At 39.2% G+C, this 26,494-nt stretch overlaps 1 protein-coding gene across 7 annotated transcripts in view; it reads right to left on the bottom strand.

Annotated features, from left to right (window-relative positions):
- LOC124369528 (D-arabinitol dehydrogenase 1-like) overlaps positions 1-26,494 on the bottom strand; it is a 51,679-nt gene that overhangs the window by 13,312 nt on the left and 11,873 nt on the right. For 2 of the 7 annotated variants that reach the window (XM_046827583.1, XM_046827559.1), the window contains exons 6-9: positions 18,016-18,202; positions 16,417-16,524; positions 16,197-16,311; positions 12,042-12,176 (exon numbers count right to left, since the gene is read on the bottom strand). In XM_046827583.1, the coding sequence (XP_046683539.1) occupies positions 16,197-16,311; positions 16,417-16,524; positions 18,016-18,202 (410 nt within the window). In that variant the 3' untranslated portion in view covers positions 12,042-12,176. Of the gene's footprint in view, positions 1-9,481; positions 9,680-10,107; positions 10,275-10,371; positions 10,497-12,012; positions 12,186-13,309; positions 13,609-13,673; positions 13,893-16,196; positions 16,315-16,416; positions 16,525-18,015; positions 18,203-26,494 lie in introns of those variants that run through there. The other 5 variants (XM_046827567.1, XM_046827577.1, XM_046827553.1 and 2 more) reach the window with 5 other exon arrangements.

Genomic DNA, 26,494 nt, shown 5'->3' on the forward strand with positions numbered 1-26,494 from the left:
TTTTACAAAAATTTCTCCAGGTTCTTCTTTTATTCGTTCTAAGTTCTTTTTTATATTCATTTTGGGCCTGTAGATAAGGGAGCCAATCGTCTGTCCTTTTTGCCCATTTCAATAATTTCCTCGTTTTGTTTCTTAATGTCTCCAACCTCCCAGTCTACCACGGCACATCCTTCTTCAACCAGTTTTGCCTGGGAGGGTAGTTTTTCTCGTAGGCCTTTATTATAGCTTGCTCTACTATTTGTGCAGACCTTTCTAATTCAAATTCATTTTTCTGGAAGGGTCCTATTTCTTCCAACTCTTCTACTAGGGACTCTCGGTATCCTCTCCAGTTGGTAGATTTAGGAACACTGTGGGTCACGTATCTTTCCCCTATCTCCCCTATGTCGAACCTAATTGGGCGGTGGTCCGATAGTGAGGCCTCCTTAGAGACGTGCCACCTTACAATGTTTATGTTTTTGAGTCCTGTAGATAGGGTTATGTCTAGGACTTCTTTCCTATTTCTAGTTATAAAGGTTGGGCTTGACCCTCTATTTTCTAACACTAGGTCATTGCTGAACATAAACTGTAGAAGTTCATCACCTCTTTGGTTTATGTTTGTGCTTCCCCAATAAGTATGGTGAGCATTGCAGTCGCAACTGAGAATGTGGGCCGAACCTCTGTCTCTGCAGCTCTGCAATAGTCTTTCTAATTCTTTCGGTGGGCAGCTTGTTGACGGGTTGGGGAAGTAGGCTGAGGCTATAGTAACCTCTCTGACCCCTTGCAGTGAAGCCACCTTCACTGTAGCCGCCACCAGATCTCTTGTTATTAGTTCTGTAATCGGAAAGGCTGTTATTAGTTTTGAAGTTAGAATACAAGTTCTTGGGTTTTCAATTGTTCGATCATATATGAGATTACCTACCTGAGTCGTCAGTCCTCTGATGCAACCTCTATTGATCCAAGGCTCCTGGATTAGAGCGATATCCAGGCCTGTTGAGATAAACCTTCTTCCCAAGATGTCAGTTGCGCCCTTTGCATGGTGTAGGTTTATCTGTATTAGGCGCATACTTACGCCTTTTTCCCACCTCCGCCTGGTGGTCCATCCCCGTCTCTTCTTTTGGATTGTTTGGAGACTTTGTCCCCTTTTCTTCCTCGAGCCGAGACGGATGGTCCTTTGAGAGAAGGTCCCCTCTTCAAGAAGAGAGAACAGGTTGGTTTTACGTCTTCGACCGCTGCACTGGCTTGTGGAGTAGACCTTTCAGGTAAGGTATGTACAGATTGCTCTGACACCTTCGTGGCCTCCTCCACTTCCTTCTCTTCAGCGGTGCTTTTTTCCGTGGTGACCGTCTCAGATTTCTCTGAAGTCCCCTCTTCCCTTGTGGGTTGTTCTGTGTTTCCTTGGTGTTTCTTTTTCTGTCTAAGCTGAACTTTTCCAAACTTGTAGCCGATCCATGGACCCTCCTTCTCAAGTTTGTTTGCTGTGGCGCAGTCGACTGCCAGGGTGAGTAGTACAGACTTCCCCTCGTCGCTCCTACGCAGAACATTCCATTCTCCGACAGATAGCTCTTTATTTTGTCCTTTTAAGAACTTCATTATCTTGTCGGTAGTTTCGTGTATACTATCAGGAAGATAGACAGTCGCAATTCTCGCACGAGTGATTTCTTCCTCTGGTACAATCTTCAGACTGGCCTCTTCCTGTTGTGTTACGGGTTACGGGGAATCGGAATAAAAGACTGAATTAGTTTACATCATCGACTGTGCTCGGTTAAGGTTGGAGGGTAACAGAGAGAGAGAGAACAAGGGCAGGACACTGGAAGTGGTAGGTGGTGTGATCTGGTGGCGTGATGAGAACAGCCAATGGCATTTATTCAAACTAATTCACCCCATATGACGTCACAGCATCATAGATCATACAGTTGGTCTTTGGCTGTGGCTTTAACTTGCCAGTAACAATTTATAATATGTATAATAATTATTATTATAATTATTATTGTAATTCAATACATTACATTTCCTCCCTTCCAAATTTCAAAATAAATTGAATTCACACAAGTCATAGATAAATTAAACAATACAAGTGTTAATAATAAATATATAATAAACACATATAAATATAAATAACACATATCATTATTAAATGTCATCCTTAAGTACTGTAAGTTATTTACAAGTTTAATTTCTCTACAGGTTTCCTAATACGAGTTGGGTATCTGTTTGTATGATCAGCTGTTCTAGTGACAGGAGAAGGAACAGCTGAGGGTAGAGAAAGACGTGGTCTAGAATGAGGGGTAGTGATGTGACATGGAGAGGTATGATGCGGGTGAGGAGGGGGAGAGACCAGCTGATCTAGTGAGGTCAGTGTTACTAATTTCTGACTGGGCTTGGAGTTGGCGGACACTGAGCGCCTGTCTCACGCTCCGCAACTGTACCGGTCCTGAGATGGTGGAATTTGACTGTCACTGTCAACAATACTACTGTGTAGTCCTATCAGCTGATCAATATGTCTACTCCAAAATTAGACCAGTTTTTGTCATTACAGAATACATTACATTATTTAACTGTTTTATTACAATGCCCTCTATCCATTTGTCTTTAGAGCGATAATCTCTCACTAATACAGATTGATTAGGAAATAGAATTCTCGTTTTTTCTACCGCCAAAATATTCTTTTTGTTTGTCCTGTTTTAATTGCACAGTTCTGGCTATATTAGGTCTGAGTAAATCTAGCTGCATCTTAGTGGTCTATTAAACATTAATTTGGCAGGTGTCTCGTTAGTAGTGCTATGAACGGAGTTTCTGTAATCAAATAACATCCTATTCAAGGCTACTTTAGTATCAATATTTTCTTGAAAAGCCAATCTTATTTTTACGTTTAGCATACTTAACTGAGTTCTCAGCCTGACCATTAGACTGAGGATGATAAGCTGGTGAAAATGTATGTCTTATACCATTAAGTTGCATGAAATTTTTAAATTCAACTGAGGTAAATGGTGGTCCATTATCACTATGGATAGTGACAGGTAATCCAAATCTAGAAAATAGTTCTCTTAACTTTTCTATAGCTAGCTTAGCTGAAGTAGAGCCTACTTCAAATACTTCCAACCACTTAGTGTAAGCATCAATTACTACCAAGTAGGTCTTATCTTTGAAAGGACCCAAAGTAATCAATATGCAATCTTTCCCATGGCATAGATGGATAGTGCCAAACATGTAGATTACTCTTACTAGGACTAGAACGTTCCATAAGACAGGAAGAGCAATTGTTCGCTAGGCTTTCAATGTTTTCATCTATATTTGGCCACCAAATATAGGATCTTGCTACTGACTTCATTTTTACAATTCCCAAGTGACTCGCGCGTGTAACTCATTTAATATGTAGCTACGCAACTTGTTAGGAAACAACAATTCTATATCCCCACATAACAATGCCATGCTCAACTGTTAGCTCGTCCTTCCTTTGGAAATAAGGTAACAATTCCCTATTCTCTCCTGACAAAAAATTTGGCCATCCGTACATCACATAGTTATGTATTTGTTTTATAATAGGATCATTTTGGGTTTCAGCTTTTACATCTTCAAAAGTTAAAGGTACTGAACTTTCAGCGATACAGTGTAAATAGGTACCTTTCCACCTTGGTTCATTGTTATTATTTACAACGTGTTTAGTGGCTTAATGGTAAGCGTGATAATGCGTCTGCTTTACCATGCTTTTCTGACCTTACATACTGTACATCAAAATTGTATCCACTTAAAAAAACAATGCGTATCTCTGTAATCGGCTTGCTGCGGAAAAACAGGTAAACCCTTTTTCGGTCCAAATATGCTAATTAAAGGTTTGTGATCAGTACACAATGTGAATTTTCGGCCATACAATATTGATGAAATTTCCTTACTCCATATACTACTGCTAAAGCTTCCTTAATCTATTTGTGAATATTGACATTCTGCTGGTGATAAAGTACGAGAGTGGTATGCAATAGGTTTCTCAACGCCTTCAGGGGGTTATGATACTAAGTACGCAGCCCAGCCCTGTCGAGCTTGCGTCTATGCTAGTTTTACAGGCAACTTTGAATCATAATGCGCCAAAACTGGTGCTTTAGTCAAAACATCCTTGACATATGGCTAAATGATTTGAGACATTTTTTCATCAAAATCAAATGGCACGTCCTTTTTTAACAAGTTGTACAACGGACTCAAGATTGTTGACAAATTTTTTGATAAACTTTCCATAATAATTTACCAAGCCAATAAAAGCTTTGACTTGAGTGACAGATTTAGGTACAGGTGCTTGATTTATAGCTTTAATTTTTAGATTCAGAGGTATGCAGTCCATCTTTATCGATACTAAAACCAAGATACTCGATTTTGTCTACAAAGAATGTACATTTATCTTTCTTTTCGGTAAATCCTTTTTCACTCAGGCGTTTACAAACCTCTTGCAACCTACTTACATGAGTTTCGTTATTAGGTGCGGTGATAAGAATATCATCCATGAACACTGATATGCCTTCTAAATTATGCAAAGATTGTTCAATAACTCTTTGAAATATGCCTGGGCTGATGAGATTCCATAAGGCATTCTACTATATGAGAAAAGACCCTTATGCGTGCTAATTGTACATAATTTTTGTGACTCACTATCTAACTTTAATTGCATATAGGCTTGACTAAGATCTATTTTAGAGAAACGTTCTCCATGCTGTAAATTTGCAAATAAATCTTCTATTCTAGGTATAGGGTACTTGTCTACTTCTAGATACTGATTTAGAGTAACTTTAAAGTCTCCACATAACCTAATTTCACCGTTCTTTTTTTAATACTGGTACAATGGGCGTTCCCCATTCCGAGCTGCTTACTGGAATTAACACTTGTTCGTCAACTAAGCGTTGTAGTTCTTTTTCTACCTTACTTTTCAATGAGAATGGTATCGGTCTTGGCTTAAAATACCTAGGTCTAGCATTTTCTTTTAGATTTAGTTTTACTGGTTCGCCTGTATACTGACCTAGTTTCTCAGTGTGAACACTTCTGGAAATTGATTAGTTAGCTCGGACGTCATTGTCTCGAAATTAGCCTTGTTATCTATAGGTCTGTTTATAACACACAAGTTATTTTTAAACGAAATGTCAACTCCCAGTACTTTAAGCCAATCACGACCCATTAAAGGATGTGAAACCTCCTCTAATCACATACAAATCTAAGCATTTATGTATTTTCTCATAGCAAACATCAACATTAACTTTGCCCACAGGTATAATAGGTTCATTAGTATACGAACTCAAAGTTAGGTCGTTTTCTAAACAATTTACAAGAACTAAAATTATTTTCATAAAAATCCTCACTACACACTGTGACACTAGCTCCAGTATCAACTTCAAATATGGTTTCTCGACCTTGCACTAGGACTTTAATCTTAATTGGGTCAACTCTAATTCTTTTACGGTGAGTTTCATTTACTTTAAATAAATTCTGTATGTCCTCGACATAACTCTCAAGATTTTCATCACTCTGAACATAATTCTTAGAATTATTTGAATCTGACAGTTCTGAACTATCATTTACAAAATTATGTATCTTATAATCTTTGTTTTTCTTGTTTTGAAATTAGACTCTGATAAGATATACCTTTCTTAACTTTCGAAAGCTGATTGTCTGGTAACTTACTAATTTCAGTAGATCGACATACCTTAGATATGTGATTTCTTTTACCACATTTGTGACACACAACACCAAACAATTTGTACTGCTTCCTATAGTGACCACACTGCCCACATCAGGTACACTGCACCTTGACTTCGTGCCTTGCGTTTGTAGCTCGCGCTGCCACCGCTGCCGCCGACTCTCACATGTGGGTGGTGATGCGCTGCCATCCGCTGGACCCCGGCTGCCGCCGTTCACTGTCAATGCCGCCGCATTCTTCTCCGCCGCTTCCACTGAGCAGACGATTTTCACAGCCTGGTCGAAGGTTAGGGTGGTCTCTCCCAACAGCCTCTGCTTGGTCGACTCACTCCTGATGCCGCTCACCAGTCTGTCTCTGAGATAGTCGTTGAGGGATGCGCCAAACTCGCAGTATGCAGACAATTTCTTGAGGCTGGCGATGTACTCTGCGACTGATTCTCCTTCCTGTTGATTCCTTTTGCTGAATTTGTACCTTTCAGCTATGAATGATGGCTTCGGGTACAAATGGTCCTGAATTAACTTTCACTAATTCATCGAACTTTTTCACTGAAGGTTTTTCCGGCGTACATAAATCTCGTAACAAACTGTACGTTTTCACACCCACGACTGTTAGTAACGTACTAACCTTTTTGTCGGTCACTAATACTGTTACAGTCAACGAATAATTCAAATCGTTCAACATACGAATTCCAAGTTTCTGCACTGTTGTCGAAGTCACCAATTCCGCCAATAATTCCCGCCATTTTTTACTGTTTCACTAAATAAAGACGAAATGTTCTAATTTACGACCTTGTTCTTCCAACATCAAAATGTACCGATTTTGAGTCCACGTGACGCCAAACTACAGACACACTTCCTCCCACTATAATTTTCGGAGAAATTATTTACGCACAATCGAACAGTTGCATTGCACTCGCGGGATCGCATTAATACCTCGTCGCCAATTGTTGTGTACGGGTTACGGGGAATCGGAATAAAAGACTGAATTAGTTTACATCATCGACTGTGCTCGGTTAAGGTTGGAGGGTAACAGAGAGAGAGACAAGGGCAGGACACTGGAAGTGGTAGGTGGTGTGATCTGGTGGCGTGATGAGAACAGCCAATGGCATTTATTCAAACTAATCACCCCATATGACGTCACAGCATCATAGATCATACAGTTGGTCTTTGGCTGTGGCTTTAACTTGCCAGTAACAATTTATAATATGTATATAATAATTATTATTATAATTATTATTGTAATTCAATACATTACACTTCCCAAGGCTTGAGGGAGTCTTGCTTTCCTTTAAGCCATTCAGCTGTTTCGGTGTTTTCACAGGTGAAGATTAGAACCCCCTTGTCTCCTGTTAATACCGTAGAATCTTGGAGAGTAGGGACCCTCCTGTTCCTTCACGATAGCTTCCAGGATGAAGCTCTGAATCTCCTCCATCTGTTCCGTTGTGAGTAGGGTCTCGGGAAAATTGGAGTGTAGAACCCCCACCCTTATACCAGCTACCGCTTGTTTGTAAGAAGGTTTCTGGGGTTGTCCAGATTGCTTCTTATGTTCCCTTGTCTTCCTTCGTTCTTTGTTTTTTTCCTCCGATGGGCTTCCGGAGTGGATCCATCAGAGTGAGGTCTTTTTGGTTTCTTTCCCTCCTTTTGTTTGTTCAATTGTTTGTTTTTTTTTCTTCTGGAATTGGTTTTAAGGCCAATTCCCTGGCTTCTTCTTGAGAGTACCTACCCTTTTTTTCGAAACCAGACCATGCGTTTCCTGGCGGCTCCACATAGTTTAGGCAGTACTGGGAGCTGTCTCTCGACTTTTACTCCCTCTTCCTTCTTGTGATCGCCCTGCAGTATTGCATCTTCTTCATCAGTTTCGACTCTGACCGAGTCGGAGGTATTTGGACTTCTACTAGGAAGTCCGCCTGTTTTTTTGGGTTCGTTCAGGATTGCTAGGGTCAGAGCCTATCATCAATCCCTCTATGTTTTGTGAATTTTCATTCACTTTTTGAGTGCTACAAGAGCTCTCTGGTTTTGTTTGTTGGTTTTTAAATTGTGTACTCATTTATGTTCTCACGAGTAGCGGAGATCTAAAGGTCACCCCAAGCATTGTCCCGCTCTACTTGGGGAAGGCTAGGTTTAAACTGGAGGTCGCCAGGTATCCAGAGTTCGCATATTTACGACCAAGCTCTCCCTTGATCACGCAGCCCTCGGCATATGCTGTTCCACCTTGGCTTGGATACAGAAGGAAATCTAGATTTAGGATAGTTTAAGATAGATTGTTGGGAAGATTGCCCGACAGGTGAGAGTAGTAAGAAAAGAAATTGAATGTTGTGGGATAGTTTACAGAAAGCCCGCCAGATCAGCTCAGCCTGATCTGAATTATCAAAGAAGACAAGGTTTGGATCAGGCAGTTTCCAGGTGCACGCGCATGAAAAAATACAGCACTTTAGAAGAGAGAAGGTGGCTGTGCGTGTGCTTCGTGGACGCTCTGGCTTGGCACATGTGTTGGGGTATGAAGACCCCGCCACTTCCGCACCCCAGGTATACGCTTGATTAGGGTTAATTGTAAGACAGGGCCTTATGGCCCTAAATTCGCCCTTTTGTATATATGATACAAATAAAGTAATTTGAATTTGATTTTTTACGTACTGCATATCTGTTGTAACATTTAATTTATAGTGTGTGGCAAGTTCATCGGCACTCTTTTAGTTTTAAATTTTGTGTGCATGTTTAATGTTATGTATTAAAACTGTTTGAGTCACGAGGAAGCTAGTAGATTTAAATCCACTAATTGTAGTGTTGTATTTTTGTAACATCCAACTATGGCAGATCTAACTATGTCCGAAATACTATTATAAGTTCAAATCATCCATTGTTAATAACAAACAACAACTGGTCATTTTATAGTCCGAATTTCTTTAGTTTTTATTTGGTGTACAATCTATCTGTTATATAATGGTATACTCATATATAGTTAAAAGAAATGGTATTACTTCAACTATCAGCAACACTACTCTTTCACTTCTGACGTCACACTTTCAAACCCTTCCTCTCGTCGTCGTTTTTAATGAAATGAGTTCCTAATTTTTAAGGCTAACAAAAATAAATGGAATATAGTCTCAGTATATACATTATTATAATGTCCCATCATTCACATTTCTGTATCTACCAAAAACTTATTATTGGCTCCTGAACAAACTATCTAAAATATAGGTTATTTACCTTCCGTCAAACTAAAGTACTGTGAGTGATGCAGAAATTCTACACGTGTCAACATGATAGCACCAACATCGGGTTTACCGAACAAACTACTTCACATGTACTCTGTGAACAAGTCAATGCGCCCGTTTAATTTTCTGACTTTGACCAGTTTACAAAGTAATGTGTGTGTGTGTGTGTGTTTTCGTAATTGTGTTTAAACTAGGGTTTTCTAACTTTTTAAAATTAGAATGAAAATTATTAATAATATTAATAATTTTTATTGTTTGCATCCCTGATAATTGCACTTTTGAATCGAAACAAGCAGAATTTCTCGACATCACTTACATTGACATTAGACGAAAAATAAGAATTTATTTTTTATATAATATTATATATGTGACGGATCTTCACCTACTTTTCCAGGTTTAAGGGCCTAACTTACTATTGTGGAGTTAATAAATAAATAAACTTTAAAATCAATTTTACAATAGAAACATTCTGCGATACAAATATTTATCCACATGAACAATAAACAGTTAAATTATTAGCTACACGTAAATTGAAGTATAGACCTATACATTTTATATATAGCATGGTGGAAAGGTCATTCTTGGATTGGGAAAACGTATTGTTTTAAACTCACCAAGTTTCTTGTTGAGAGTCTGTCTAGCCGGGGAAGGCTCGCACACGACAACTTTGCGGTGGCCAGAGTGGTGCAGCAAGGCACTGACCAGGTTACCAATGATACCAGCTCCCAGAACCAGTACAGACGAACCTATAGGTACTGGCGTCATCATGTCCCAGGTATGAGATATACATGACATCGGCTCGGTCAGTAAACCTAGAACAAAAAGTAACAAACGTCTCAAGTGTTTCAGTTTTTCTATTGCATTTGACCGCAAATGTTCCCAATAGTCTTTGTATGAGTAATAAATATAAATTGAAATAAAATAAAATAATACGATTATAATGCAATTTTGAATGAAGGAAGAGATTAAACAACTTTTAATAATGTTAACTCATTATTGAATTTTGTTCTTTTTTGTTTTGATTTTCCGTTTTCAGCTAGGATTTTATAATTGAATAAAAATAAATAAGTGACTAAAATTAAAACAAACAATTAATAAATGAATGAACGAAACAATATATTTTATAATCATTGCAATTTCCCCTCAGAATAGCAATGTATAGAAAAATACACCATTAAAAAACAGTGTAGTGAAGGCCTGAACCTTCTATTTCTCTCCATAGCCCCATCGAGATGGATACCTTGTTGGAAGGTGGTGGATTCAGGCAATCGGTAGATTTGTCCGGCAGGTGCTTTGCAGTATTGAGCCCAACCTCCATCCTTGTAGAAACCGATATAGGAGGCAAGGCCTCCCGTGGGACACAAGTGATACCGGCCTGTAGTACAGTACACACAAGTACCACATCCGCTGTAAACATCAGTCTTTTATTAACATGATAAACACAACAGACAATTGGTACAAAGAAACACTGAGTTATTATAACGTGAGGAGAGGAGCATCTTACCTGTTAGGATCCACGGCCACTCTGTCCCCTTGTTTGACATGTTTCACCTTGGAGCCGACAGAGTGCACCACACCGCACAATTCATGGCCCAGAATGAACGGCCAGTCTGCGCATGGAAACTTCCCCTGTTAAGTGAAACATGATGTATCAGGAAGGAAAACCAAATGTAGAGAAAAACATCAACAAAAAATTTAATCTGAATGTTGAAGAATTCTTAATGCTATGTTGAAACATTGTTATGTAAGAAGTGAAATTTATTAAAAATATACGAAGTTAGATTTAAACTTGGAAAAATTGGTAAAATTTTTAAGATATGAAATAAAATAGAATATGTTTTATATTGAATAAGATTTTTGCTGACACTACTGCCATTTTTATTTGAGGGAAGCAGAAGAGAATTCACTCGAATGTATTTTTTTCTAATTATTTGACGGTGATAAAACTGTTATTTGTGTCTGGCGGTTGTTTTCGTGTTAAACAAAAATATATGAAAAGTATAAATCAAAGTTTAACATTTTGACGCCTTTCAACACCCAGGAAAATATACATAGCCTATACTGTTGTTGAACAGTTTGTACAATTTCTTAAATGTTTCTATAATTGTTTCAAAGTTAGTGCCCTAATTAACTCGTATTGACAGCTTGTATGGTGTTTGGTATCTCACTAGCCAATGCATTGTTCTGATTTTACGAAAGTAAAGAATCTTGTACATCATTTTGCCACTTTGACTTGTAAGAATTAACCGAAATATTATACATCGGAATCTCCTACTTCAACTCGAAACAACATATTGTAACATCTATATCATTCTGGACAGTTTGGGCGATGAGACGTCTATGTTCTAGCGTAATCGTGTCAGTGTGCGTTATTGCGCTCAGATGGGGATGCGCCATATGTTGGGGGTTTATTTGTAATTATTGAATGGTTTAATGTTACAAGAAAATTAATTATAAATAAACAGGAAAATGCATAATAATGTGGGAGAAGATGAATGGAAGGAAGGACGCTATAGTACCAATAATATTGACCTCTTGTAGGATGGATGGACACTGTAACTACATGACCTCGAAAAACCTCCACAATTCTGGTGATCGAAGACAATCCGACCTTAGATGTCTCACTGAAGTTAGTAACGAGGTCCAATCAACAAAATTCGCTGATGATGCGCGATGTCCCGCATTGGCGTTGGTGAGTTCCTAGCTATGGCCGTTGTGTGCGCTGTGAGTAATGTCCCGTGAGTCTTTTGTGTTCTATATTTTCTGTGCTAGCGGTCGTCTTGTTTCTGTTTGATAAAATCGTGTAGCTAACTCGAAGAATCTCCAAAACACAGGATTTGGGTTGCCTAACCCAATCTTAAGGAAATTATAATTAATTTCCTTAAGATTGGGTTTGGAGTGGTTTTTAACCCTATTGATTTAATATAATGAAATATTATATCGATGATCCTACTGATAGTCATTAGACAATGGTTCTTTTTAGATTTTATATAGTTGGCTTCTACAACATAAAAAAACCAACCTTGATCTCATAGGATATTTATAAATGCGTTATAGATTTACAGATGTATATAGGTACTTTTTAAAATTTCAAAATTATTTGACACTCTGTTCAACTGCCGGTATCTGAAACTATAACACTCACATCCATGAGATGTAAATCTGTTCCACAGACTCCGGCATATTTGACCTTCACAACGACATCACGGCTCTCCACTGCAGTAGGCATCTCAGTCTTGGTCAGCGACACCTGCTTCTTCTTCAGGTCAAACTGTAGGGCGTCCATCTGTTTAGAGAGCCTTTTCTCACCTGTCGACACCAAAATACGTTAGTAACTTAGTAATGATCTTATTCTAGATGGAAAATGGGAATTTACCTCTAGCATATTTGGTAAAAATATACGAAATATAAATAATTTTTGCTGTAGTTTAAAATACATATTTTGAAGCTCTTTGAGCGAATTAAAAGATTGAAAATTTCATAAGGATGTGCATTTTTAAATACAGTTCTCAAAGTCTGATGATTAAGTGTTTGCTTATTAAGAAGTGCAGCATAATATAGTAATCACATATTCCAAGTAAGGCAGTGTACCTACTAGATTACATGTTGGATGTTACGGTGCACTATTAGACATAAACCGAAGTGTCATCCTGGACTGATAGTATTGTGGAATCAGGAAATGTCAACATCATTTTTACTATCCAAAACCGTTAATAATTCCTGTTAGCTTGGGAAAAGTTATAGATAGTCCATGAGGGGAAAGAAGACAATGCTCTATAAGAGACTGCTTTATGAGACAGACATTAAGCCCTGAAAATATGTTGTGTTGTTGAGATGAAAGGAACAAAGCTGGAAAACTATAAGGATATAGCATCTTGTCGTAATATCTAAAAGATGTGTATAAGTAAGTGTGTTAGTGGATAAAAGTCAGAAGAAGAAAAAACCTGTCAGAAGTAACCAGGAATCGTATGCTAATGGAAAAGTGGCACCACAGAAATTACTCTGTACTAAGTTGTATGCTTTCTAATAACAAATCAGTAAAAGCTATCCGTTATATACTTACTGAAATAAATGTGAAAGTCAGTGAAAAACTGATCTAGCAAGCAATAGATTATTAATGTTTCATTAGAGATGATCGGTACATTAAGTAATAAAAAAACAAACTAAAATATAAGTAACATGCTAAAAGCCTACGTATGTAGTAAACTGTATACAGCAGTTGATTTTGAGTTTAGTGTAACTAATTCGATCACTTTAACTGTAATTTAGAACTAGAGATTCGATATTAATATATTCATCTTTTTAAGTTCTATCAAATAGTAATTATTATATCAATGGACACGAAATAAAATAAGGATAGAAAAGGGCGGACGCTGATGCCCAGAACACTGAATCCGTTTAATTCACTTGACTCTCACACGTAACCAAAGTAGATAACTTGCCTCGCACAGTGCATGCGCCATTGATGGCTCTTTCATTCCATTTTAAAATTTTAATTACTTCCTCGGAGAACCGTAGTCACGATTCCTTTAAGCACCTGAAATGTTAGAACCTCATGAACTCCCACTTTATAATTTGATGCTGAGAAATAGAGCAGATGTCAGTACCCGAAGCAGCATTCTTGTTGTAAAACGTAACATACTATGAAACATGTATGTACCTATAAATTAATTCACTAGCTTGCTAATATGGTTTATCCAGAGAATGTGTGTGCCACCTTTAGTCTTATACTGATTACTTTGTGCAACTGTAACCTAAAACTTAATCGTGCAAAGAAAATTATACTGTAATCACGTTGTAGCCTACCCGTTGTTGTATCAAAAACTGTTGTTCTCCCAAAACACCTTCTTGAAACACTGTATATTTTGTTCACTCTCATAAACACTGGGATGAAAACGATTATAAATGTAAACATTTTGTAATATATTTTCGATGATTGTAAGCCTAATTTACACACTTAAAACATTAAAATTTATCTTTCGAGGAATTTATAAATAATATTGGTAAATACATAAATATGAATGAAGCAATATGATGCTTTTCTGCAAATATACAGCTGTTTATTAGTATTACATTTGTCAGGGTACAGTAGAGAATTGTATTTTTATTAGTCGTAGTGAATTTAGGAAACATTTTTCATATAATATTAAAATATATGAGATAATATTTAAAATGTAAAGTTTGAAAGTTTTCAATTAATTGAAGTGAAAAACTATGAAAAATATTTGTTAACTCAGTCCGGATAGCTTTGACCCTGAAGGATTATACCCTCGTCCACAAAAACTATTAATTAGTATTCACTGCCAATACACAAACATTCTCACACAGCCGGCCGCCACAACCCTTGTAGTCTAGGAGCCGAAAGCCAAATTTGCACTGTAAGAGCACATCACTTGGTTTTTCTCTGAAATCGATAGGAGAATATTACATAAGAGAGATATCAGTCGCCAACCACGCTAATTCTGGTAAATATAAAAATGGGAATGTATCGAAAGGGCTTAAAATATGAAACGATAATTATTTTTGCAGATTGTATTTCTTCTACCTTCAGACACACACAAAACCGACCTCAGACAATAAAGAGTCCGTAGAGATTTGTTTAAAAATCTAAACATTAACACAATGTTTAATGCGATGTAAAATATTCGCAATCCGCTGTTCTCTTACTGTTACTTTATTGGGTCTCTGAGCATTAATTAATGTATTAAACCTTTTAATTGTCAATAAATAATTCTCTCCTATTCCAAACCACTTGTGTACCATTCTCTAAGAAAGCCTTGTGCACAATTGTGTAATCCAAAGAACTCTAGACATTCCTGTTGTGGAGTTTCACATCCAGCTGTTGATAGCCATTTTCCCTCGCCCTGTAAACACTTGTTTCTACAGACAACTGTCCGGTGAAAGATGCCTAATCAATTTTATTTTACCATTTTTCTATAACTAACATGTGTTTTTGTATACTTGAGTATTTACCAATTTGTACTTTCTTCTCTCTCATTCTACTCTTAACATATTCCTCATTAATAATTCGTTGAGAAAATGGCAATTATTATTCATAGTCTCAGTTATTTGTGAACTTCAATCCTCTTAACTAATTTACCAAGCCGTAAATTGTTAATTATATTTAAAACGAAAAATAAAATAAATTGTCGTGCTTACTTGTTACTAAATTTAAAAATGCAATGTATATAAGTATAATTGTAATCCGAGACAATGGTATAAAGACTACTGTAAGGTTCACGTAACGCGAAAATAAACAGCACATATCCACACCTAAAAGGCCTTTTATGACAATTTGAAATGTTTAGTGTTGAAAAGTAAAATACACAAAACATAGTCTATATTTGTTTTTATTGCAGAATAATTTATGAGTATCTGTGAATGCCAAGTTCAGCTTGACTTCACCTTCCTCTTAATACAGCGACTGAAATCTGACGCTGTGACAGACTTGACTCCAGGAATCTGGTCATGTTCGTCTGAAAGAAAACCGACGACGAAGAAGCTCAAAACGAACTCTTTACATCTTTTCGACAACTGGAGCTAAACTGAAATTTAATTTGTTGATACCAAAATTCGACTATCACGAACTCCGCGTTATGGCGCATTATTTATCTACATTGCCATATTTATTCCTGTTAAAATGAATTTATTGAAAACCAATTTATGATACTCACATACTCAGTTTAACGATCTAGGTGTTTAATTCATTGTAATCTAAAACAATTAATTGAACAATTGGAGCTACATGTTTTAAACGCAAAATCAACAGAATTATTACTAGCTTTGATAGTATCAAGATGGTATCAATAACTTTTAAATTAGCGGTACGTGTAAAGTGCCGAAAACTACGGCCTCCTGTTTCCGATGAGCAAGGGGGGGGGGATTCAATAACGTGAGAGCGGGTTGAATTCAATTCTTTGCAACGATTTTTAAAATTGACTTTCCATTCTCATATGAAGCAAAATACACAGAAAGAATCAGACAACTGTCAGGTCTGGTTTTTACAAGTGAAGACTGTAGGTACGCCTTTCTTTATTAGCTTATAAACTTCAAAGTATTAGCCGTTATAAAATATATAAATGAATTGTGATTTTTCATTATTTACGATTGAGTAAAGATTAAATAAATACACTCAATGTTTAAATGACTGTATTTTGATACTCTGTACAGTATGTACTCTGACTGTATTTTGATTTATAACTAACTGTATAAACATTGACTGTATTTATTTAATCTGGAAATTATAGTTTTAACAATATATTACTAAAGACCGTGTCCATTTATGCAAAAGTTTATTTTTATTTTATCTATTTATATTTAATCCGATACCTAGGAAAATTTGAAAACTGCTTTGGCGATTTGTCCTTTTCTGAGGGATTCAAATGCCTCCTTGTACTTTTCGGGTGAAAACACCTGCACTCCCAATTTTCCGAAGTCCACAAATCTGCACAATCAAGAGAAAACACTAATAAAACAACTCTGTTCTAACTAAATTAATGTCATATGTTTGATTTGTATCGGTTATTTGTTTGTTTAAGGTTGCGCTTACCTGGAACCCATAGCCTCTATGAAGTTGAGAGCGTTTTGGAAGCTGAAAGGGTTTATTGTAGCACCCACAATGGTCAATTCTTTCAAGAACGTGTCAAACGGTGATACGCTGTAACAGTGTGTTATCTAGTAAATGTTCTAACCACAGAACAGGCTGTCTTGTACTAAGACTTACGTAAAAGCTATGATACTACACGGTCCTGGTCCGGAATGAGCTAATCACTTACAAGTGTGCTCTCCCTTAGTCCACTTCTACAGTTTTGAATTAGACTTCCATCTTGATCTAATTTTTTTGTTCTCTTAGGACAAGGAGCTTATAAATTGCACTTAGTCATGAAAGAACCTTTGCGCTACTTCCGGAGTGACAGGATATTCAGGATGGGTAAGGTTAGGGAGTAGGAGCCACCTCCTATCGAGAACCATGAGAAAGAATTAGGGCACTACATCTCAAAGTCATGTCTCCCCGGAAGAAGGGGAGGTCAGCTCTAAACCAGCCTCTCCAGTCAAAGCAGGCAGGGGGTGGCACACCCTTGTTGAGGCTAGCAAGTACCTCTGAGGTTAGGGAACAAACCCCACCAACTCCAACAGTTATCTCCCACAGTGGCCTATCGAATTGCCCATGAACCCCAGAATCTCGATATTTGCGGTTAATGATGTGCCGCTCCTGGACATCCATAAGGTTGCCCATATTTAAGTGACACATCGGCTTTTCCTGTGCCCAGTGGTGGGTTCAACTGGAAGATATAAACCAGCCATAAGTGATACCTGCTGGGTCTCTTTCTTGATCTAATTAGACAAAGTAATTACACCAACCAAGTAGTTTCCACGTGCTTTGTGTAGCACATGGAATTGTATTTTTTTTTGTAAAATGTTTGGTTAGTAAAGACTTTTGTGAACTGTGAACTGTGAAAGTAATGATTGACTAGAGTAGTTGTTATTTTATAATACGAGGACGGTTCAATAATGAATGATTATAATTTTTTTGACAATATACCTATATTCCTCCTCATAATTTTAGTGGTCCTTCTCAAAACAGTTTCTCTCGAATGGGATGCATTTGTCCTAGCGTTTCTCCCAATTTTCAAATACATAATTACTGGAAACCATTTTTTGAGAGGTCCCTCAAATTCGCCAGCGCAGCTTTCACCACCGCTTCTGATAACGGGTAATGCTTCCCACGAAGGCATTTATTTAAGTTAAGGAATAGAAAAAAAGTCACATGCACTTCAAGTTGATTTTTGGCAGATATTCAGCAACAAAATTGGCAATATGTAGCCGCACATTATCGTGATGCACAGTGTGAACTAGAACACTTAGAATAAAGTTATGACACAGTCCATGTAAGGTGAAGTATTAAGATATTCAAAGATCCTCAATGCTACAAACTCTTTGCTTTCCTAAAGGGCTGCAGTTCAAGGGTGTGAGTTCCTCAAATAAAATATCATAAAAAACGTAACAAGAGAGGAGGGAGACTGTTCTGACACATCCAATGTTTTTGTCATTTATTGAGAAAGATACCAATAATAATATATCGCTGATAAATGTAAGGGACACAAGGTTTGGTTTGTTCACGTTGTATGTGCTATTTTATGCCTCTTACCTCATCTTAGCGTCAGGGGAAGCTACGCCAAAGATACACAGTCTGCCGCAGGGGTTAAGCAGAGAGACAGCTTCTTCCATCGCTTGACCATTTCCACTACAGTCCACACACAGGTCTACCCCCCACTGAGGATTACCGGCCTTCATGGCCTTCAGCTCCTCCGGGCTGCAGCACTTGAATCCTGTGTCTGCAGGCTAATCAGGTTAATTGTGTTTGATTATAGAACTACGTGACAAGGTTTCCACCAGCTTTTGATCCGATTGTGATCTCAGCTCTAACTTATCAATACAAAGAGACAACCTAATAAATGCACCAAAGTCATCTTGGGGGAGATAATTATCAGTAAGTATTCTGTTTCGTCTTATCGTGTTATGTTCGTTCATAAAACTTACCGACTTAAATACATTCCGTGATCAATTTATTTTTCGATCACTTTGTTCTTTTGAAAACAAACTTTCTGCATATTAAACATTCTTGATAAAAATGTCAGAATAAAAAAGTATGTTATTTGTAAAGTTGCAGTTACACTTCATGTCAAACTGTAAAGGAATAACGTTATAAAGAGTACAAAATTACAAAATATTATTTTAAAAAGCTTACTCAAAGTTAATTACCCGAAACCACACATACAGTATGAGTTAAAAGTATGGATACACTCTGTTCAGTTTTTAATGGAGAAAGATGGAGGGATGGAACTCGGGACACCTTTCTAGGAAATAGAAGTGAACTTTTTAGTAAGTGTTACAACTTTGCCCATTTACCCAAAATGGTATTTTGGAGAGTGGCACAAAATTTTTAAATCTTTTTTTTTTATTATTAATTTATAAGGGCATAAAACACGGAGGTTATCAATGCCCGTAGGGTTAAACGGAACACCTACACTTTAAAAATATGGTGTCACGTTATCAGTATAGAGAATGGACAGCGGATCGCTGTGTCAAAGAAGATTATCACATTAAGACAATAAGAAAAAACAACAGCAGTGAACAGAAAAACTAAAACTAAATAACAAAAATAGCCGAGAGGCTGTAAAGGGGCCCAATATTTAAAATATGTCAGATAAATAATAACGATAATAAATATAACAACAATCTAATGCTAAAACCAGGTAAGTTAGTGAAGGTAAGGTTGTAAAGGGACCCACCCTCACTAATAACAAATAACAATAACAAATAACAATAACAAATCAAATAAAAAATAACAATAACAAATAACAATAACAAATAACAATAACAATAACAATAAACAAATAACAATAAATAAAAGGACAAAGTTTATATATAACTTAACAGGTACTCGCTCAGATCAAATCTTTGAGATAAGACTCGTTCTTCTTAAGAATTCAAAAAGCTTTACAATGACTGATTCATCATCCCCCAACAGATCGAATAGACTTGCTGGGAGCTGACAAGATCGTCTTAGCATTGCGTAGTCACGGCATTCGACCAAAATATGCTCGACACTCAGAGGCCACTCCACAACGCGCACACTCCGGAGGATCCCCGCGGCTCATGAGGTACCCGTGAGTCAGCAGCGCGTGACCGATTCGCAACCGACACAACACTACTTCCTCTCTGCGGTTCTCGCGGATGGCTGTCCCCCAGGGAGCTACTGTGTGTTTTATGGCTCTTAGCTTGTTGCACACCGTCCGAGACCAAGAGTCACCCCAAACTCGTCTTAACTTCTCCTTCACCACTGGCTTTAGGTCTGACCCTGTCACCATAGCAGTAAAAGGAGGAAGCTCATGAGCACTCCCAAGCAGCCCTGTCGGCAAGCTCATTTCCGGGAATTCCCGCGTGACCGGGCACCCACACCAGAACAACCTGTATATTTTGGACTTGAAGTCTGTGAATGGCACAACGGATGTCGCGTACAAGGACATGTTTTGAATACATGTCCTTGATTGCTTGCAGACTACTAAGCGAGTCGGAGCAGATGACCAGCCTTCTGGTCCTGGGGCAGACGATGTTCAATGCTTTTAAAAATAGCGGTCAGTTCTGCCGTGTAGACTGACGCTACAGAGGGCAGACAGAATCTATACTCACGACTCGCCGTTATGAACGCACATCCGGTGCCCACTCTCAGACCTAGATCCATCAGTGTAAATTATGTCGCAAGGTGCCCGAGCACTCAAGAGTTCCCAGAAAGCCTGAGTGAACACTAAATTAGAAGTATTTTCTTTCTTGTACTTGTGAAGTGACAGGACAACTTTCGGGACTTAATACTAACCAGGGAGGAATATCACTCTGGTAGCATTGGCTTACTTGGTACTCCTCGATACCAAGGTCCGAGAGGAGCGCTTTAGTCCTTACTCCAAAGGGAGCTGAGATGTCTAGGGCGATTGGCATAGACTTCGAGCAAGTCACTTTCAAATACGTGTTCATATGCCGGGTTTTCGGGCTTGGCCTTTAAGGGAGTGAAAAATAATTTATGGCAAGTTGCTTGCGTCTCATATCCAGCATTGGTTCACTAGCCTCCGCTAATAAGCTAGGTGTAGGGCTTGAAACGAAAAGCTCCAGTAGCCAACCTGACCGCAGCAGAGTGGTGAATCGAGTCAAGCACTCTAACGCGTTTGGCCGGGCAGAAGAATAAACCTGAGAACCATAGTCAAGGCACGAACGGACGAAAGCTTTGTAAAAACGCAGCATACATGTCCTGTCAGCCCCCCACTTGGTCCCAGTAAGAAACTCGAAGCATATTTAGCTTTGTAGACATTTTGCCTTAAGGGATTTTAAGTGAGGGATCCATGTAAGTCGGGAATCAAATGTAAGACCCAAGAATCTCACATTCCGACTTGATGTTATTCGGGATCTGTTCAAGGTAAGTGACGGTTCTAAATAGTTTCTTAGTCTGGAGAATGTTATACATTGGGTTTTGGAAGTAGAGAACGAAAATCCCGTCCGCCTACTCCATTCCTCCAGTTGCTTTATGGTTAGCTGCAGGGAACGCTCCGCCGTAGCAAGTCTTCTTGCAGAGACGTAAACGGCGAAGTCGTCCACAAACAAAGAACAGCGTACAGGACGGCGGACACAAGCCGTTATGCCGTTTATGGCGACGGCGAATAACGTGCAGCTCAAAACGCTTCCCTGTGGTTACCCCGTTCTCCAGATTGGTTGTGCTGGATAGGTTTGTCCCTAGTCTAACCTGAAATGTACGGTCAGACATGAACCCCTGAATGAAAGCCAGGCATATTACCACTCACTCCCCATGCCTGGAAAGTGTTAATGATGCCTCTCCGCCACGCTGTGTCATATGCCTTTTTCAGGTCAAAAAATACAGCGACTACTTGCTTTTCGCTCAAGGAATGCGTCACGTATGGGTTGTCTCAAGGGAAACCATGAGGTCCAACGTCGATCGTCCTTGGCGAAAGCCGCATTGCTCTCTCGAAAGGAGATTGTTCTTTTCGAGGAACCAGATTAGCCTACGGTTTTACCATCCGCTCCAACACCTTAGAAAGGCAGCTGGTAAGCGAGATGGGCCGGTAACTAGACGGAGATAGTTTGTCCTGTCCCCGGTTTGTATAAGGGGATGACGTGCGATTTACGCCAAGCTAGTGGGAAAGTTTGTTCCTCAAACACTCTATTGTAGAGCGCTAAGAGGGCCCCCTTACCCTCTGAGGGTAAATGTCTAAGCATGGCATAGTGCACGTCATCTGGACCAGGAGCAGAGTTGGAAGTACATGACAGTGCGGAGTCCAACTCCTGCATAGAAAAACTTATATTTAAGGGACATTGATTTGGATTGTTGAGTAATATGTCTGTTTGTTCAGAATATTGCTTATATATATAAAAAACTCAGGGACAGTAAGACGAACTTTTTGAAACCTCCGATATGGAGGAGGCCAACAGTTCGGCAACATCCCGGGGATCAGTCACAACGTCTCCGCCCGACTTGAGTCCCAAGATTGGCAAAGGCTGGGATTTGCCGCACACCTGACCTTAACCTTCTCCATACTTCGGCCTTTGGAGTTGTTCGAGATATTGTGGTCACGAAATTTTGCCATGAGGTTCTTCGGGAATTTCTGAAGACTCGTCGCGTTTTTGCCCTATGGAACCGGTAGGTTTCAAAGATTTTCTTGGGTTGGGCGTTTGTTGAATCTTCGCAGGGCGCGTCTTCGCTCTCGCAATGCTCTCTGAACACTCCTCTGTCCACCAAGGAACATTTTTTCGTCTTGGTTCGGGTGATGTCTTTGGAATGCTATCCTGAGCAGCTGTTATTATAGAGTTTGTAAAAAGTTCTACTACAGTATTTATGTCCAATGGAGTATTATATATCTAGTAATATAAATTGTTTTTGGAATTTATCCCAGTCACCTTTGTCGAGGGATCCATTTTGGTCTTCTAGTGATATTCAACGAAGAATCAGGTATTTTGATCTGAATTGGGAAGTGATCACTCCCGAATGTATCGGAGAGGACCTCCCAATCGAATCTATGAGCAAGTTCAGGACTGCATATAGATAAATCTATAGCAGACCGACCTCCCGTCCTAGGACACAGGTAAGTTGGGGATCCGTCATTAAGGACAAAGATATTTTGATCTCCTAGGACTCTTGCGACCAAGTTTCCCCTTGGTGTGCAATGGTCTGACCCCCAAATGTTGTGGTGGGCATTGAAGTCGCCTAGGAGAAGAAAAGGCATCGGTAACTGGCCGATCAGTGCCTCGAGATCACCTTGACAGAGGGTGACTGGGATTGGTGGAAAGTAGACGGTACATATATACAGTTTAATCGGGACTTGGATTGACACACAAACACATTGGAGATTGGAGTGGAGGGGCACCTCAGAGGCACCTAGGGATTCATCCACGAATAGAGCAACATCACCTCAGGCATGCCCGTCGTGAGGGAAATCTTCACGAAAGATGTCAAATCCCCTCAAGGGGGTTTGGCATCCCGGGTGGAGTTTAGTCTCTTGGATGCTAATTATATGAGGTTCATTGGTTTGTAAAAGATGTTTTACATCTTCCAAATGTCCGCGATAACCGTTAATATTCCATTGGATAATTTTAAATTCGTTCATGTTTTATTTAATTGTATGTAATTTTCTGTCTGTTTTTTATTTTTATTAAGTTTAAATGTACCTTGAGTTGTTTTGAAATTCCGATCGAAGCAGAAGGTCATCTCCCGTCTCATCCTCATCAACTATGGAAAGTTTGAGAGGAGCAGGGAGTGGAAGGTGAAGCAGTGCCTCCCTTTGATCTCGCCTGAGCTTTCGATCGGATTTGGGTTTTAAGTCTCTCTTGGAGAGACTTCCTTTCCTCCGCCATTTTGGAAATGGTTAGATGGTCGCTCTTTTCCTTTAGCGGGTGCCACAGACACAGAAAAACTGGCCTGGGAATGGTTCCTGTTTGTTTCGGGGGTCCCTTTGCTACGGGGGCAGAAGTCGTATGACTACTCGCTTGTGTTTGCGGCAAGGCCTTGGCATTTAACTGCTGCACCAAGGCAGCGACCTGTTTAGTGAGTTCTCGCACCATGCCCTCCAGAGCGGAGCAGGAGGAGCACTGTGCGAGTTGGGCTGGAGGAGCAGAAGCGGCCTGAGAGGTAGGAGATGTCTTTTCTTGGAGTTTGTCCAAGTCGTCTCCTATACTCCCTTCGGGCGTCGCCAAAAGACAGTTTTTCTAATGTTACTAACTTTAATATCTCTTTCTCCTCCAAAAAAATCTTGCAACTGCGAGGGCTTGAAGAGTGTTTGCCTTACAGTTCACACAGTTCTCTTCTCCGCTTGTGCAATCTTTGTCATTGTGGCCACTTTCACCACATCGGCTACATGTCTCTAAGCCGGTGCATGTTTTGCTCGAATGTCCGAAGCGCTGGCATCTGAAACATCTTTGGGGATTTCTGAAGTAAGGTTTAACTTGAAGAGAAAGGTATCCTGCTCTAATCGTGGCTGGTGGGTGAGGGAGGGCGAAGGTCAAAATGTGACCAGGTGTGGGTGTTGGTACACCATTCTCGACCCTCGTTATTCTCACCACATCAGTGACGAGAGAATCCTTTAACTCTTCCTTCAGTTCCGCTTCTGAGCAACACAACATCTCGCGACTGAAAACTATTCCTTTACTGTAATTTAGGGACTCATGAGGCTGTACAGTGATATCAACCTGATCATAAAAAGTCTTCATGGAGAGGAACTTCTGAGCTTGTAGAGCGTTCACCGCCTCAACCAGGATAGTTCCGTTTACGAAGTTTCCTGACCGATGACGGCGAACCGCCTGCTCCGACTAATGCCTTGTTGATCACAAAAGGACTTACTTTGGACAGATTGTCGCTCTCGTTTTTGTGTTTAAACACAAGGAATAGTGGCGTAGGAAGATACTGTTTGTTTGTGTTACTTAGTTTTATCTGCTTACTTATTTCTTCCCCATCTTCGGATTCTGAAGAGTGGGGACGTTTTTTGTCTAAATAATTAATTGATTCTCTTTCTACTACTCGGTGTGTGTTTTGCCCATAGAGTTGAGGTTCATTGCCCACATCCATAATTAGTAGTTTACCAGCGCATCGTGAGTAAAGGTGCAGGCCGAGACACCGGGGAACGGGTATACCCTAGGGTACCTGTCAGCCGTAGCTTGGCAGGCAAGCCCTACCCCAGTTCCCCGGGGCCCGGTGTTATCTCGTTTAAACCGAGCCGGGAATTCACGCACGGCTCGGGCTCGCACGTGGCAAACAGAAATCTCCGACATATCTGTCCCATTACTCACTTCCTGACCAGGGACCGAAGTGGCTGGCACCAGGGTTCATGTATATTGTTATGCCTCGGCAGAGCTAGCTCACATCAGCCTTCTGCTACCACACAGCCCCGAACACGGGCATGCTCGAGGATCTGTGCAGCAGTTCCGGCACTCCAGCAAACAACAACACGACCCAGTCGGGGGGGCAGGATTAGGAGTTTTCGGTTAGATAGGGTGAGGTGCCAGGTTCGGACAATAGTCTGGCACCAGCTCAGGGGTACGAAAGGTCGCCCAACCTTAAAGCGTCCGGGCAGGCCGCTCCCCTACGGAGAAAAATGGAAAAAGAAGATAGAACATTGATAGGAAAGAAGTAAGATAAAACGAGGGCTGCACAAAGAAAGAAGAAATGCAGACCATAGAATAGACCCTGGTGCGAAGAGAAGGGACACAGGGTAGGCAGTTTTAAGGGATTGGGTAGGAATTGGGGGAATGGGTTTGGTGGGAGTGGGCAGTTTAACGTCATACCCAGGACGGTTTTTAAATCTAAATATCCATTAAGTGACACCTCATTTGAAAGGTCTACGCATCACTCAGAACTGTTTAATTTGAAGTTGACATAATCGTCATAGTGATATTTGTATGAAAAACGAACCTGATATACAGATTCAGATCCTCCACAGTAGTTTCCTTCAGGCAATCTGTAGTTTTTGTAATAATTCGATATTAATTTTTTTGTTTAGTTGACCTGAAATTTGGTAACGTATTAAATGCTATTCTAAGGATATTATTAATTTTGTGAAGCCCTGGATGGTATTAATTATGGATGACTGTATGCAAATTTAGAAATTAGTGGTATTTTATTTAGGTCGTTTTTCTCTGAGTAACTTTCTTAGATAACCTCTTCATAAGAATTGAATACATTACATCATCCATGTATTTTTCCAAGTCAGTTGTGTTATATATTTCCTTGTTCTACGAAACAAGGCAAAATCGATTATGGTACAAAAGGAAAAGACCTTAAATTACAATATCCTTAAATATACGCTTTTAGACATAGTTCCTTAACTGTGCCAACAAGACAAAATCAACATTGGCGTTGGAAATATAACTCACTCGAACTAGAGTACTCATACACTGCAAAGCACACGACTTTGCGAGTGGGGTGCTAGTATATACACAATACAACAAAACATGTCTATTTGGCTTTTATACGAGTGTATCCTTCATTAAGTATTGTTAACGCACAAAAACATAAATCTACAACCTACAACTGCACAATTATATCACCAGTAAACATAAACATCAGCAATGGCATGCAGTTACAGAGAGTTACAGGTCGGGAATTGAGCTAATCCGTGAATGATGTCAGGGCCAGCAACTACTCAGCTGTAATACCACAGTTTAAGCGCAATGACATACTCATTTCTATTTACACTACGTGTTTTATAATACATTATTAGTGTAAATACGTTATATTACAAAAATATGAAACACAGCTTGCTATTGTATATTGTATTATTGGCAGTTTTTGTTTGCTTCTAACAAGAGTAAAACACAGATCAAAAAATCTGAAACACCTATAGTTGAATATCTCAGGATGGCAAAAAACCTAATACTCTATAGACTTGAACGTTATTACAACTTTCAGAATGAACAAGATATTTTGAAAAAGAAAGTTAAAATCAGTACGAAATTGAGAATATAAAAGATCTAAAAATTAAAATCCTACATAAGAAATATTTCGTTTGCCAAGGAATTATATAACAACTAACCCAGTGTTAATGAGTATTTTCGATTTAGAAACATCTAGTGAC

Source organism: Homalodisca vitripennis, chromosome 1, assembly GCF_021130785.1.
Source record: "Homalodisca vitripennis isolate AUS2020 chromosome 1, UT_GWSS_2.1, whole genome shotgun sequence".
Taxonomy (NCBI): Eukaryota; Metazoa; Arthropoda; class Insecta; order Hemiptera; family Cicadellidae; genus Homalodisca; species Homalodisca vitripennis.